Source organism: Mycteria americana, chromosome Z, assembly GCF_035582795.1.
Source record: "Mycteria americana isolate JAX WOST 10 ecotype Jacksonville Zoo and Gardens chromosome Z, USCA_MyAme_1.0, whole genome shotgun sequence".
Lineage (NCBI taxonomy): Eukaryota > Metazoa > Chordata > Aves > Ciconiiformes > Ciconiidae > Mycteria > Mycteria americana.
In genome coordinates this window covers 61,248,551-61,263,190 of record NC_134396.1, presented here as the reverse complement: position 1 = coordinate 61,263,190, position 14,640 = coordinate 61,248,551, and the positions used below count along the sequence as shown (strand labels likewise).

The following is a 14,640-nucleotide window of genomic DNA, read 5'->3' as shown; positions in this document are numbered from 1 at the left end:
CAGGGCAGTTTTTTTCTATGCTCAGTGAACTAAGGGCTTGCTATGAGAAAGTGGTAGAATCAGTGAACTAAAGCTTTTTTAGGTATTATTTCTGTTTTGGGTGGATACAAGCTGAAAAGGCTTCGGGGAATTTCACCACGGTAAAAATGTGTTGAAGGCTTGTTGGCTTTAGAGCACACACTTGCATCACGAAAAGCTGGCAGACCCCGTCTGTACCATTAATTGAAGCTCACAACTGGGGCACGGCTCTCTGTGAGGGTTGCAGCCAGCGTGGTGCCTTGGGCCGCAGTGACGCATGGAGAAGCAGCACCCGATGTGCCACGACTGTTGTGGGCAGCCCACGTCTTCTGGGGGTGGCCTGCAGGGGGGCAGGCGCGTCACATAAAGTGCCTTGCAAAGCCCTCACACGTGTCACGAGATTGTGTTTATCTACCTGGAGTAACCATCCGCCTTCAGTAATGCTCCGGTATCAGACGGGGTACTTGTGTCTCCTGTATTTGGGCGGGTGACCACGTACAAACCTGCTGAGGTTATGCTGCACAATTGAGGGAAATAAACATTTTGTCAATTGATGTTACACAGACGGCATGAAGAGTGGTGAACCTTGCTTAACTTCTTCTGCTCAGGCAAATTCAACTGAAGTTCCCTCAAGTGCAATGCTACTGTGCCTAACTAATTTGGAGGCAATTTGTTCAGGTGCTTAATGTTGCTGCACCATGACCCTGAGAGCAAAATGCTTTAAGCTGGTTTATACCTTAAACAAGACCGTATTGTAATTATGATTTTCAAGCTATGGAGCAAGTGCTGCTTGCTGAAAGGTATGCATCCTGCTAGCAGAAGCTCTTTATAGTCAGAGCAGGGGAAATCCCGTACTCTGGACAACTTCTGTCCCACTCTCAACCCCTTTTATTGAAAGAAAGTACTAGGAAAGCAATAACTTTCTCCAAAATTAAACATACAAAGACCTGCTAGACCCTGCTAGAATTTTCAGTTAACAAGCACACTGTGACATTCTTCACTCTATTCTCCACACGTGGCCACAGAGCATCTTTGACCACTTGTTCGAGTCACCAGTGCCGGTCACCTTAGTTTGGCATTGCAGTCCTTTACGAGCAGCTGAAGACCCGATCACCTAAATGGATCTGCCTGTGGAACAAATAACTTGCAAACACAATTTGATGGTATTTCCCTGGCTGGTACTTCCATTGCGATGTCTGTCCAAATAACATGGTGGTAGAGTAACTAGCTCTCAGAACTTGCCATACAAAAGTTGTATCTACGTATAGTTGATTTGAGAGTTGGAGCATCTCTTTTGTCTGATGATAGTTTTAGGAGACGTGCTACCCACATGGAAGATGACAGAGACGTATGGTGGGTGATGAGAGAGGATGGTGAGGTACATCTGAGTGTGATGGGCTTCCACAACTCCTGTTACTTCCAACTTCTGGGACTCTCGGTGTGCACTGAGCCTGCAGCAGAGCACAGTGCCAGGCGATCGTGTCCCAAAAGTTATGCTCCTGTACCTGAAAACTTTGGCTGGCTACAGTAAGGATTGAAATAGGAAACAGCTGTCTGTACGAATGTGATTACTGTGCAGCAGTTATTGTGTAATACTTAATGTGTGGCAGCTTATAGCAAAACTAACTCCTATTTTGGATCTGAATCTTGTAATGAAACTTTCAATGCGAGATTTTTTTGAGGGAATAAAAGTCGGTCAAGTGCGTCAAAAACATAACCTCTTTTTTTTCTTTAAAATTATTTCCAAGTGTGGTATTTATGCAAAATTTAATTTTTAGCTATAAACAGGCATTGACAGAGATACTTAAAATCGGAATCCTGAGGCTATTCACAAATCCATGTAGTTTAGGAAAATTTAGAGCAATGATATTGTGGCAGCCCAGCTTAACAATGGAGAGAAAATGGGAAGATAAACTAAAGAAGTTATTCTAACATAAGCTAGTGAAAGAAGAAGATTAAATTCAAAAACTGTGGAAAGACTTCAGGCAAGAACTTGCCTGCTCCCTTAGTACCCTCTTTTCTTTCAGTGCTCTAAAGGAAGTAAACTAATTAATTTTACACCCATCTATTCTTGTAGTACCTCTGGCACTATACATGTACATATATACATATAAATGTTTACCCTGACAAGCAAGTTTTGCAGTTCCTCTTATTTGTGTAATCCTTCCATATAGGGCTTGGACTAAATTCTTCTTTCCCATGCTGCTCTTCTCCAGAAAACCCCTGGAGATACTTGAATAGTGTAAGATGAAAGCAGCCTGAGATGATCAAGTAAGAAATAATCATCACAAAAGGAAAACTGGTTCCTCTTTGAGTATACAAAATCTTCTATTGACAGTAGAGGTGTGTAAGTGAATTATTGCTGGTGGTTATAGAGCTGGTTGTGTGATACATGGTAAATATGTTTACGGATGTTGAAGTGTTTGAACAAATTTATTTGAACAAATCTAAACCAAGCTGAAAAGAGTCTGGTGGAGGAAAACATTCTCTGTGAAATTTTAAGCTCCTTTTGCTCACCATGAGTGGAAGAGTTCAGACTTTTCTATTCGGATAAAACTTCCTTCTACATTGCCAAATAGAAGTACTTGATTTCTGTTGTGTTTTGCAATCATTTAGATGAGGCATTTTCAGTGACTGCTAATATTTGATCACAAGTATAATTTGAGATAGTTTTCCTCCATAACACATCCATTTTTATACACAGTTTAAGAAGTAATTCATACAAAGCCAAAGCTTGTTATACACAGGAATGTTTATCAGACACCTGGTTTTAATGCTTGTTTATTGAATTGATTCATTAAATGAAAGGTGCTTTAAAAGTTGTCTTTCTCCCTACAATTCATATCTCTTCTCTTGATTTTTTTGTGGAGTGCCAAATCCAGACAGGTTTCTCTAAATTTCTCTGTAACAGCTGCATGTAGTTACATGTATATCAAGTAAGTGTAGTGTGTCTGAACTGTTCTCGTCTGCACTAATAACATAGAAAAATTACTGTGATTAAAGCTTTTCAGTGCTTGGGACCACAAGCTAAATTGCTTCTCAAAACCTAATTTTTTTCTCTTGTTCTTTCACTGTATCACTACAGGACTGAAAAAAGTGGCTCAAGATATTCATACCTGCATTTTAATTCTTAACTCTTTGAATATTTTTTAGCAAAACTTTAGTCCTGAATTTTCTTGGAAAATGCCTAGTAGAGAGATAATTGCAGCATCCTATAATTCTATTTTTTTCTTTGACTGTGGCCTCCCGTTTTTATCAGAATCATAGAATGGTTTGGGTTGGAAGGGACCTTCAAAGATCACCTAGTTCTTACCTCCCTGACATGGGCAGGGACATCTTTAACTAGGTCAGGTTGCTCTCAAAGCCCCATCCAACCTGATCTCGAACACTTCCAGGGATGGGGCATCCACAACTTCTGTGGCAACGTGTCCCACTGTCTCACCATCATAGTAAAAAAATGTCTTCCTTATATCTAATTTAAACCACCCTCTTTCAGTTTAAAACTGTTACCCTTTTTCCGGTCACTACAGGTTCTGGTAAAAAGTGTCTCTCCATCTTTCTTTTAAGCCCCTTTTAAGTATTGAAAGGCTGCAAAAAGTTCTCCCCGCAGCCTTCTCTTCTCTGTGCTGAACAACCCCAACTCTCTCAGCCTTTCTTCATAGGAGAAGTGTTCCATCCCTCTTGACAGTTTTCGTGGCCCTCCTCTGGACCCACTCCAACAGGTCTGTGTCTTCTTGTGCTGAGGGCTCCAGAGCTGGACGCAGTACTCCAGGTGGGGTCTCACCAGAGCAGGGTAGAGGGGCAGAATCACCTCCCTCGACCTGCTGGCCATGCTTCTTTGGATGCAGCCCAGGATACAGTTGGCCTCCTGGGCTGCGAGCACACATTGCCAGCTCATGTTCCCATTTTTCATCCACCAGTACCCCCAAGTCCTTCTCTTTTATCATAGTGTAGCTTTGGTGGGCATTCCCTTAATCTTATTTAGTACTCTTAGATATCCTTATTTAGTATTTAGAAATCCAAGTATCATTTTGGCATATTTCTAATACTTGTAAGTACGGAATGTTACCTTTAAATTCTTTGATTTTGGTGACAGCATTAAGTGGCACTTATAGACGGTTTATTCTGGAGTTGACAATACACAAGAGCTGTCTGATTGTTTAAGCTGTTTTCGTAGCTGCTTTATCGTAACGAAGAAAGTGCAAAACAGCTTGCGTTTTCTAATTTTCCCTATTTTTCTTTAAGATTCCCTTGCATACACATGAACATATTTACAGTTCCTACCTCTGTCCTTAACTTGTGCAGCTAAAATGTTACAGATGGGCAATAGCTCGTTCCAAAAAGAAAGAAAGAAAGAAAGACAGACCCTGTAATGAAAGTCACAAGTTATTCTGCTTTAAAACCTGCCAGTTTGTATTATTTTCAGGGAAAATACGCTTAATTTTATGAAAAGCAATGCATGGCCTTAATCCTCTACGAAAGACAAGTAAGGTGAGAACAGTGAAAGTGGTCATTTAACTGTGGCAGGTGACAGCCTCAATGGCTTTGACTACATCCCAGTGCTGTAAAAATTTTCAAGGAAAATTTGATTATATTTGTGATTTTCTTCTGTATAGAATGACATACCTGCAAGTGGAATAGAGTCCCATTTCCAAAAAGAGATATTCCTCGCTAATGCAAAAGAAGATGGAGGTTGTGTGAGGCTTAATTCATTTGACATTTAGCCACAAAACTTCCAGATCCTTCTGGTATCATGTAAGTGTTTAAGAATTTTGGGTTTTTTTTATGAAAAAAAATTCAAATCTACATCAGCCTTCTAGAAGCTTTAAATAGGAAAGTGTCATCTATTAGGATCATTTAGAAGAAAGAAACAGTTCAGTGCAGAGTACTACACCTTTCAAAGAAACTGTTGTTTTTTTTTTTAAATTTATATTCAGAAAGATGTACTTTGGGATCAGTTCTGTGTATTTTTATAAGTATTTTGGTATATTTTTGGTATATATTTGGTATATTTTATAATTATTTTGGTGGGTTTTTTTCCTATGGTTCCTGTTATGTGTAAAGCACAGCTTGACCGCAGAAACGCAGGCAGTGACTCCTGAAGTATGACATTCACAGGTTTCCCTTTATAGTCTTGATAGGAAGGTGTTGCTTCAGGGAATGCACCTCTCCTGTCTTGCAGGAATGCCTTTTTTGTTTGTCAGCCATGGGAAGCAAGTGCTTTCAGCCCTTTCACGCTTGCTTGGGTAGCATATGTGGATTGGGAACCTGTTTTTCAGAGGTAAAATTATAGAAATTTGTAACCCTGCTGACAAGTTATTTGTGTAGCCTAGAATGAAATTCTAACTAACTCAGAATAGCAATTAAAGCACCTCCTTGTTTTAACTACAACATCTGGCACAAGATATCTGTAAGGAAGTGTACTTTGTCAATAGATATATAATAAGGAAATTTTACAGAGCGTCATTTGGATAATGTCAGTTTTTGTTTCAAATGCATTGAGCTTTGCTAACGTTACCTGGTGGTAAAGATGACTAGTTACAGCACATTCCAGGAAATGCAGCTGTTTGCCCTCTTGCAAAACAATGAATATATTTGTTGTAGAGACTGCAAGGAGATGAATCCCCTGGTGACTGATACTGCTTTCTTTACTGGACAGCTTGAAGCGAGGAATCTGAACTGTTAAGAAACTGCTTCAGCCAATGCATGTTAAAACCAGCATAAGCTTTTCCCGTCATAGACTGAAACCAACTCTCATGCTGCAGTCATCTGCCACTTTCACTCGGATTCTTCTCTTCCATTGTTTTTCAAACAGGAACTGTAAAAAATGTCACTTCTCAAGCTTCTTTCCTGAAAGAAGAAACTAAATTTATAATATTTGAAGCCTGTTCAAATAATTTTTGACATGGCAGAAGTAGAAGACTGTCTATGACTAGTAAACATTGATTTATTTTTTAGTAGGAAGATAAACTTAAAGAAATTTAACTTAAAAAGTGATATTCATAATATCAAGTTAATTAGAATTAAACTAATGATGGGCAATTTTGTTAGTTCCACTAGCTGTGCAATTTTTAAAAATAATAGTATGTTTCTGGATATAAATTTCACTTCTGTTCTTCAAATAATATTTAATACTATCCACTTCGATTCATAGAAAATCTTTTCTAGTGTTTTATCACTAATCACCTTGGGATGCACACTAAATATTTTTTGCTAATGTTTATGCTGTTAGCTTGAAATCAGGTGACACTTGCCAGAATTTTTGCCTTTAATAATTAAGACATCCCCTAATTCTTTTTTATAAGATAAGGTTTATAAGAAAGAGGTTTTTTGCTTTTGTCCTGGTCCTGTATACACTCATACCAATTTCATCAGGCTGGTGGTGGCTGTGTTTTAGGAAGAGGTAACTGGAAGAAACCTGTCTTCTGAATCACGGGCTCCAGGTCCCCCTGTAGCGAGCAACTGTGTCTCATGTTGCAGTCAAACCTCATTTTAATTCTGCACAGGTGCTTGCACCCTCTACAGAGGTGGGCGGAGGATTGCTCTAGTACTGGAGGCTTCTGATGTTTAAAGATTTACTTGGTTTTTGTGGCTGGTCTGTTCTCACTTGTTTTCATATCAGCCTGTGAGCTGAAATAATTCTTTCCATTACCTGCTGTTCAGCCCCTGAATGTTTTTATAGATGGGTCTTCTGTAATGAGCTTGCTTGTTGAAAGAGTAAATATGCCAAACTGTTCTGCCTGCTGCTGCAGGATGGGCACTCCCTCCCCTTGACTGCTACACTCTTCCTTTGCATTTCCTCTGGTTTGAATTCTCCTCTCCTGAGCAGTGTAGGTACATACATACTTTTGTTTACATACCTACATATACGCCTGTCATAAATAGCATCTCTAGATAGAGTTCTCTCTGCTGGAATTGCTTCTCATGATTCTTTCTTTTCTCTTCTTACTGGAAAGAGACTGGTGGGCTCCTCTGCTAAGAGTTTCATTGTGCCACAGGCATAGATACACCTTGGTGTTGACTGTTGTTGTATTGCGACAGGATTTCTGGTACAGCTTAGAAGGTTTATCATCAACATACAGGCTCATCTGGCTGTGTTACCATAGGATTGTTATGCACGTTATTAGCAAACATATGGCAAGACATGTTTTTCTTCATGCTTAGCTGTGAAAGCTGCTCTGAGCATTGTGTGTGATGATGTAGCAGATGCTTTTGGAGCTCAAGGGCATATGGGGCTGTGAGGTCCTGGTTGGATTCAGTCCTGGTGCATGCTCAAGGCTGAGAAGTCCTGACTGAAGCAAAAAGAGATGCGGCGTGTTTGGCCCCTTCACTTTCTGCGAGTGAGAAACAGTACAGACCACTTTGTTAGCAAACGTTGGCAGGATTCATCCATTTGAGCTAATTGCAAGAATGGTGGCAAATCTGTGGGCAGGTGAAGTTATCCTTGTTTCAAGCAAAGAAGGTTAAACAGTGTTTGTTCTGAGCATGCACTGCCGAGGTAGCTGCTCATCTAGAGTTGGCTTGAGGTAAAGAAGGTCCAGTTTAGTAAGACAAATACCCAGTCAGCAGGAAAGAAGCTCAGTGATGTTTGTTTCTGTTGTAAAATACAACATTTCAAGCATCTATAGGTGTTAGGATTGTGGGTATGTGAGCCTCAAAGGAAGCCTGTGGGGTGAGCATTGCGCTGGCACGTTCCCAGGCTGTTGTGGGGAGTGGTTCTGCTGTCGTCTTCTTGCCCACCTCCACCAGGAGAACGGGGTGCTGTGCAATGGTGCCGGTTGCTGAAATGAACAGGATCAGTCACCAATGCTGACAAGGCAGGTATGATGCAATGACAGCCAAGCTAGGGGTGTTGTCGTGGCAGGCCTGAATTTGATTCTTGAGATGGTCAAAATGCTGGCAGGTTGGGTGTAGGATGACTAGATAGAAAGAAATGCGGTGCACCTAGGAAAAAGTGTTGAGGGCTGGTGATGTCCCTTACTTACCAAGCATGTTTAATGCCTGAGTGGATGTAATGGAAATGTGGACTGAGAAGTAGGCTATCCAAGAGCAGTATTTTTGGAAAAGTGTGGTATGTGAGTGCTACTTCAAATGCAGGAGTCCCTGTGTAATCAAACAGTGAAGGATTAGGCGTGACAGATACAGCTATATCTGGACTGGTAGCTGTGGTCAAGGGCTGGATAATTGAAGGAAATACTGTAATGGGAGCTAATAAATTTTCGACCTCAGAACAGAAAAGAGATTACTTGGAACCATTTTTTGACCTATGTGGTCTCTAATTGGTTAAAGGGATTATGATATTCGGATAAGAAACAAGGTATCCTTAAGCCCACAGAGTTCATGCCTTTTGTGAGTTTCTGTAGAAGAGCTGAAGCTGTGGTTTATTGTTTAATCGCATACCAAGTGTCTGTGTCATCCTTTGTATGCAGATAAGAATCTGTGCATCCCACCATTGTTGTCTGTTCTTTTTCAGAGCAGTAACAGATTGGTTGATTTGTCATGATCTTGTGGCACAGGACCTTTTCCTTTTGTTTCCAGTGGATGATATCTTCTCTTTGCTGAAGGATTCAAGCAAGTAAGCACTAATTTCGCACACATCTTTGGCTGCCAAAAATGTCATTCAGTCCTGCTCCCATGCTCGTGTTATTTCCTTCCTTGTGTCAGCAGAACCGTTGATGTTCATCAGACTGAGGAACTGGATCATGAGAGCAGTTAGCCTTCCCCCACCCCCCCAGCAATTTTTTTCTGTGAATCAGTTCTGCAATCCCATGTGCCATACAGCTGAACAGATGCTTATGCTCCCACAGGGAGCTCTCAGGCTGGGGTGGGAGGAGAAGACAGAGTTGGTGTAACAGGTCTGAGGGTTGGGAATTGTGCAATCACTTCATGTGGAGGCAATGCTTAAAAGTTTGTGTTCACAGAAGTCCCTGTCTGACTTCGCACTTAGAAATACTGGTCTGTATCCCATTTCACTGAAACTAGCCCTGCTCAGATTTGTTCACTTTTTCCTGCATGTTTTGTCTTTCTGTGTTAATGATGCCTCTCAGCGTTGTGGGAGGCATCGCACAAATGCTCACATTCTTTTGAGCCAGGTTTTACTACTGAAGTTTTGGTTAAATATGTTGCAAGGTTTAGCCTTAAGTAAACTTAGAAGAAACCTTCTTTTCGCCTGATATTTACCCTTCCAGTACTCCCTGTTACCATTTTTCCTTTAGCAAGTCCACTGTCCAACTATGCACTAATAGTCATCTATCGTTCACTAGTAGCTTTCCACAGAATAAGTCTAGATTGGGAAAGATAGTAGGTTATTTTCACATGACCTACTTCTGAGATAACTGTTTCTGAATTGTGTTTCAGTTTCATTAACCTCTCTTTCTTTAAAAAGCTTTCCATAACCTGGAATGCTGCTGTAAACTAACAGGATTGTAGTTGGTCAGGTCAATTCTTTCCTTTTTTCCATTCCCCTTTGTTGTTTGCTGTTTTGCAGTTTTCCTAAATTACAGATGTAATTTATTCAGCCTTAAATCAATATAATCAACATCTGTGTGTAACAGTTCTTTAGGAAATTCTGTAGAGTGTTTGGATTCTGAAATATTTCAAGGAAAGGTGTTTGATTCCCTTTAAGCCAGTTTTTAAAATACATTTTTTTGTTGGAGCATTGAGTATTTCAATACAGCTTGGCTTTGTTTCTCAAACGTAAACTTGCATACCAGAAGAAGCTGCCTTTGAGTAATGCATATGATCCGTAATGCGTATGTTGTGCCACTGTAGTGCTTAGCGTTTATTAGTACAACTTGCCACAGTAAAGTGAGAGATTTACCTTGGAATGCAGGGAAATTTGACCCAGGAATGTCTATTTAAATAGGTCTACAGAAAACAAAAGATGCCAGACACGGAGATTTTTTCATTAATCTTAGCCTTTCTTTAGCTATGTTCAGTGATCTAATTTTGTAGTGAGCTCTTATGAAGTAGGTCATGTCTTCTCAGTGTCAGCAGTGGCAGGGTTGCATTCCAGGATGTATATGAGAAGGGCCGATGTAGCATCTGCAATCCACATGTGTGGGTATTGTGTTTTAGATAAACCCTTTACTGTATAAACATCTCAGTAAATAAATGCATAGCTGACATACATATGCATGTCAAAATATTCTTATGTTTATGCTCGTAACCACGCAGAGGTTTAAAAATATGCTTCTTTAGCAGCTGTTTAATAGTTTCTGTACAGCTTTTCAATGCAAATGGTAAGTCAGTGCATGCAAAGGAAGCACCGGGATTTTAAAAAATATTTTAAATATTAACTAAGGGACAAAAACTGGTAGTATTTAATCCTGATCTGCAGTCATTTTTTCAAAATATATGAAGAAGTTAAAATGATATTATTTCTTAAACTGGTTAGACTGAGTCCTGAGTTATTTGCTGCAGTTCTTCTCTGCTTCTCTAAAAGCCATAATAGAGAAGATCACTTAAAAAAGCGTTAGTTGTGACAGAGATATTTAGACAAATCAAGACAATACACAGAACCCAAGATGCTGTGACTTGCTTCCGTGTTACAGTTGTATTTTATTATCAGCTGAACCAGAATGGTGAAGGTTTGGTAGACATAAATGTCTGATTTTACTGCTTAGGATTTTTTCCAACTTCTTCAAGAGACAGCTGAAGAGTATATTGTTTAGGGATTTGTAACATGTCTTCATTGAGCAGGCTAAGGTATTTACTGATGATAGTTAAAAAAATAAAAGCGGGACTGTACACACAGTTGTAGCTAGCAGTGAATATCTAGATCATGTAATCTGTAATCAAACTCAAAAATTAGTGTTTTCTGACCTGATGTCCTTGTGTAGAAAAGAAAGTAGAAAATATCTAATGTAGCTGGTGGGATACAGAACAAGAAGTGGGATTAACGTACATACTTTTTCACGCTGCTGCATAGAATCACACTGCTAGTTTCCTAATCTATCACCACTCAGGTAAAATAAAAAAATAAATGCCATAACAGGAATTATTTTGGGTGATTAAAACGGTCTGGTTTTTTGAGGTGTTTTCCTGTGGGTTTTTTCTTCCTAATTCTTAAGAACCATTATCTGGTAGTACACAATATTGTGCTGAATAATTTCTCCCTTTTTAATGTAAACTCAGTTTGTCTTAACAATCCTGATCTACCCTGCCCCAAACTTATTTGTCAAAAATATTAAGGAGGACAAATGCCCTGGAAGGAGAGCGAGCACGTGCTGGAAAGCGGTGGAGATCTCTGTTGGATGAATTTTGGCTTAGAAAGCAGAGCCCTACAGAGCTGATCTGTAGCAGCTGAAGTAGATGGAGGTAGTAGTAATAAAATGAGTTCCTACTAATGGAGCTTTGCGGGCTTTCCTTCTTGGGGGGGGTGACCTTGGCCGGCAGGTAAGTCACCACCTAGTCACTTACTCCCCCCAGCGGCAGGGGAGAGGATCAGAGGAACAAAAGTGAGGAAAAAACCCTCATAGGTCAAGATAAAAAAAGTTTAGTAGGTGAAGGGGGCATGGTATGGAAAATACCTTTGATCAGCTGGGGTCAGCTGTCTCGGCTGTGTCACGTCCTGACCTCTTGCCCATTCCCAACCTACACATGGGGAGGGGGACAGAGTGAGAGACAGAGGAGGCATTGAGCCGCTCAGCAATAGCCAAAACATTGGTGTTATCAACACTGTTTTGGTCACAAATCCAAAACACCATAAGGGCTGCTATGAAGACAGTTAACTCCATCCCAGCCAGATCCAGTACACTTCTATTGACTCACCTGTAAGGCAGCAAGTACAGTGAATCTTAATAGGTTTACTAAGTTTGCTCTGAAAATCCAAACATTCTACAAAGTCATGGTAAAGGCATCACTCTGTCATTATATCACAAACATTTTCATTTTACTTTCCAAATTAAGGATTAAATTCTAGTGCCCAAAGTAGACTTCTCTCAAGCTTATTGTCAGTTATCAGTTAATTCTCTATAAGCTCAAGCCTCCTATCTAAAGCCTCATTAGATTAAAACAATGAAAGCTGCTATGAATGAAGTATCCAAATCCTCTTTCTAACCAGTAGACTTTCGATTTTCTTGCTTATTAGTTCATGGTTCTTGAGAATAAGTTTTGGAAAGGTAAATCAAAGTTAGCTACTTCTTTTTTTTTTAATTACCAAGAAGCTTAACATCTTTCTACAGTTAAAATTCTTCTTTAAAATGTTCAGTACATTCCTTACCTCTAAATTTACTCATGTTTTTATGAGTAAATAACTCATGACTTTCCAACACAGTGTTCTGCTGAGGGCTTGAACTGCTTACTTTCTGTTATATACCACACTGTACTGTTCTGTAAACAGCAGCAACTGAAATTTGTTAAAATCATAAAGAGAAGGAAAAATAATTCTTAGAGCGTGGAACCTTAAATCTTCTCCTAGACTACAAAAACTTTAATTTAGACTGTCTCATAATTCAAAGAAAATGCAGAAATGCAAGTGAAACAATTAACAACTTTGTGAATGGGATCTGAAATCTAGTTGTGTCTTTGGAAACTCATATTTGATTGACAATATAAAACCTCCAGAAAATAGCTCTTACCCCTGTTGTGAAGGATTTCCATAGATAGATTCAGTTGTAAGCAAACAAGCATGTGCCATCCTCCAGACTGGCAGGATGTGAGCCTGGTTTGACTCAAAAGCTTGAATTAACAAGCCCTACGAGATGTGTCCTCCAATAGTACAGGCAGATTGTTTCACAAGCTGTTGACAGATTTTTGTGATTAACAGTTGCTCCATATGAAGAGACTGTATAAACCAGCACAACTTGGTCTACAGGGGCATGTGTTTTGGAGTCCTCAGTCCCAGAGCTAGCTGAAGCACCAAGTCGTTTTCGTAAGAAATCTGATGGTTTGCTTGCTGTTCACCAAAACACCTAGAAACTCATGGCAAACAGAAGCTTCCAGTTATTCAGTGAAAATGTTTTGCTTGTCATTTTTAGCAACTGAAGATGTAGTTGGAGTGTCTGTGGTGCTTCTTCACTGCACTTGCAGGGTAGGGTGGTTGGGCATCTACATGTCTGTGCCAGGGGTTCTGAAAGCCCTTTGGAGATCCCAGGAGATTTATCAGTGAATCACCCCAAAGCCCTTGGGACCCGGCATTATTTTGCAATGCTGTTCCTGAAAAATAGAGCTGAGCAGAATAGATTCAGGTTTGTTTGTTACCCCATCAAGAGAGGTTGTTGGAACCTTTCAGAAGCATTTGCAAGATAATGCGGTGAGGCTGTGGAGGTCCACAGTACTTAATCAGCAGTTAGGAGAGATAGGTAGATACAAGAGTTGCGGCACAATCCTCAGACAAACTGAGTTAATATATAACATCATGATAGCGTCTGGACCAGTTTTCTTTTTAAAGCAAAAAAACAGTCAAGACCATAGTAGTTTTGGTAGCTTCCTTTTCTTTTGGTTGATATAAATGAACAAAAGTAGATCTCTTGAATGCTTTACCAATTAATATAACTTTTGTTATAATTTCAGGTTTGCTTTTACAATATAAACAGATTACTGCTATTTTTTAGGACCCTGAATTACTGTAAATTAAAACAAATTATTATGTGCTAGTCCTTAAAGACTAAGAATAAATTTGGTCTAGTACAGTAATAGGTAGTTCTGCTTAATTCCACAGAGGAGTAATATTTAAGAAATGTAGCTAGGTTGATACTGGGACTGGATCCAGCAAATAATAATAAATAAAGCATTTATAACTTTAAAACATGAAAAAGTTGCACAGATGTTTGAGTATATGAGTAGTTCCCATGTAAATCCTTTAAGTAAACGTTGTCATAACTCTTAGCGATCAATATGATGTTGTCCCCTTATTTACACATTAGTTATCCAAGCCAGAAGCTTTAACTTAATGAGTTATGAAATGTATTTCCCAAGTTACAGATTTATGAACTCTTGAATGTGTTCCTGATCCTTCCTGTTTATATTTTCTCTATTTTTATTTATTAACTCCAATGCTTTCTCAAACTCTTTGGTGTTGTATGTGATTATCTACAAGCCACCTCTGCCTCTGATGGATCCTGAGCTGTGGATGGTTGGGAGGGCAGCTGGTGGCAGTACTGCTGTAGATGTCTTGTGCTCTTCCTGCTTTTGGCCACTGTTGAAGGTAGAGTTCGGGGACAAACAGACCTCTGGTCTGGCCTGGTGCAGCTGCTCTTTGTTTGCAACTGATTACTTAAAGCAAGGAAAACTTTTAGCTGTGTTTTAAAAATGTGTAAGTTCACAGCGGCAAAAGCTGCTAATGCATATGGTTCACTGGTAGCCTTAACTTTTCGATCACCCAGCCAGACCTTCAAGTTTGAAACAGTGCATGAACTGGGAGGTTTCTAGTGCTGTAAGCAATATGAGTTGTTCCTAATGAAGAGCCTAATGTGTTCTGAGGTTTAAGGGTAGGGTAAGGAAACAGTGCAAAGGAAAGCCTGCCTCCTGGCAAGTTTTTCCTTCAGTGTCAGACAGAGGCTGGCTGATACATGCCACTGGATCTTTTACTGCCATGAGGAGAAAAAAAAAATAAATAAAGTTGTGCCTTATGAGAAGATTCTCCAGCTCCTGCAAGGGCAGGCAAGATTAATTCAGATA

At 39.7% G+C, this 14,640-nt stretch overlaps 1 protein-coding gene across 2 annotated transcripts in view; it reads left to right on the top strand.

Moving 5' to 3' along the window:
* Positions 1-14,640, top strand: part of TNFAIP8 (TNF alpha induced protein 8) — a 65,932-nt gene that overhangs the window by 10,210 nt on the left and 41,082 nt on the right. The window contains exon 1 of one of the 2 annotated variants that reach the window (XM_075527428.1): positions 8,488-8,593. The exons of the other annotated variant lie outside the window; for it this stretch is intronic. Coding sequence (XP_075383543.1) covers position 8,593 — 1 coding nt within the window. The 5' untranslated portion in view covers positions 8,488-8,592. Of the gene's footprint in view, positions 1-8,487; positions 8,594-14,640 lie in introns of those variants that run through there. 2 annotated transcript variants of the gene reach the window in all.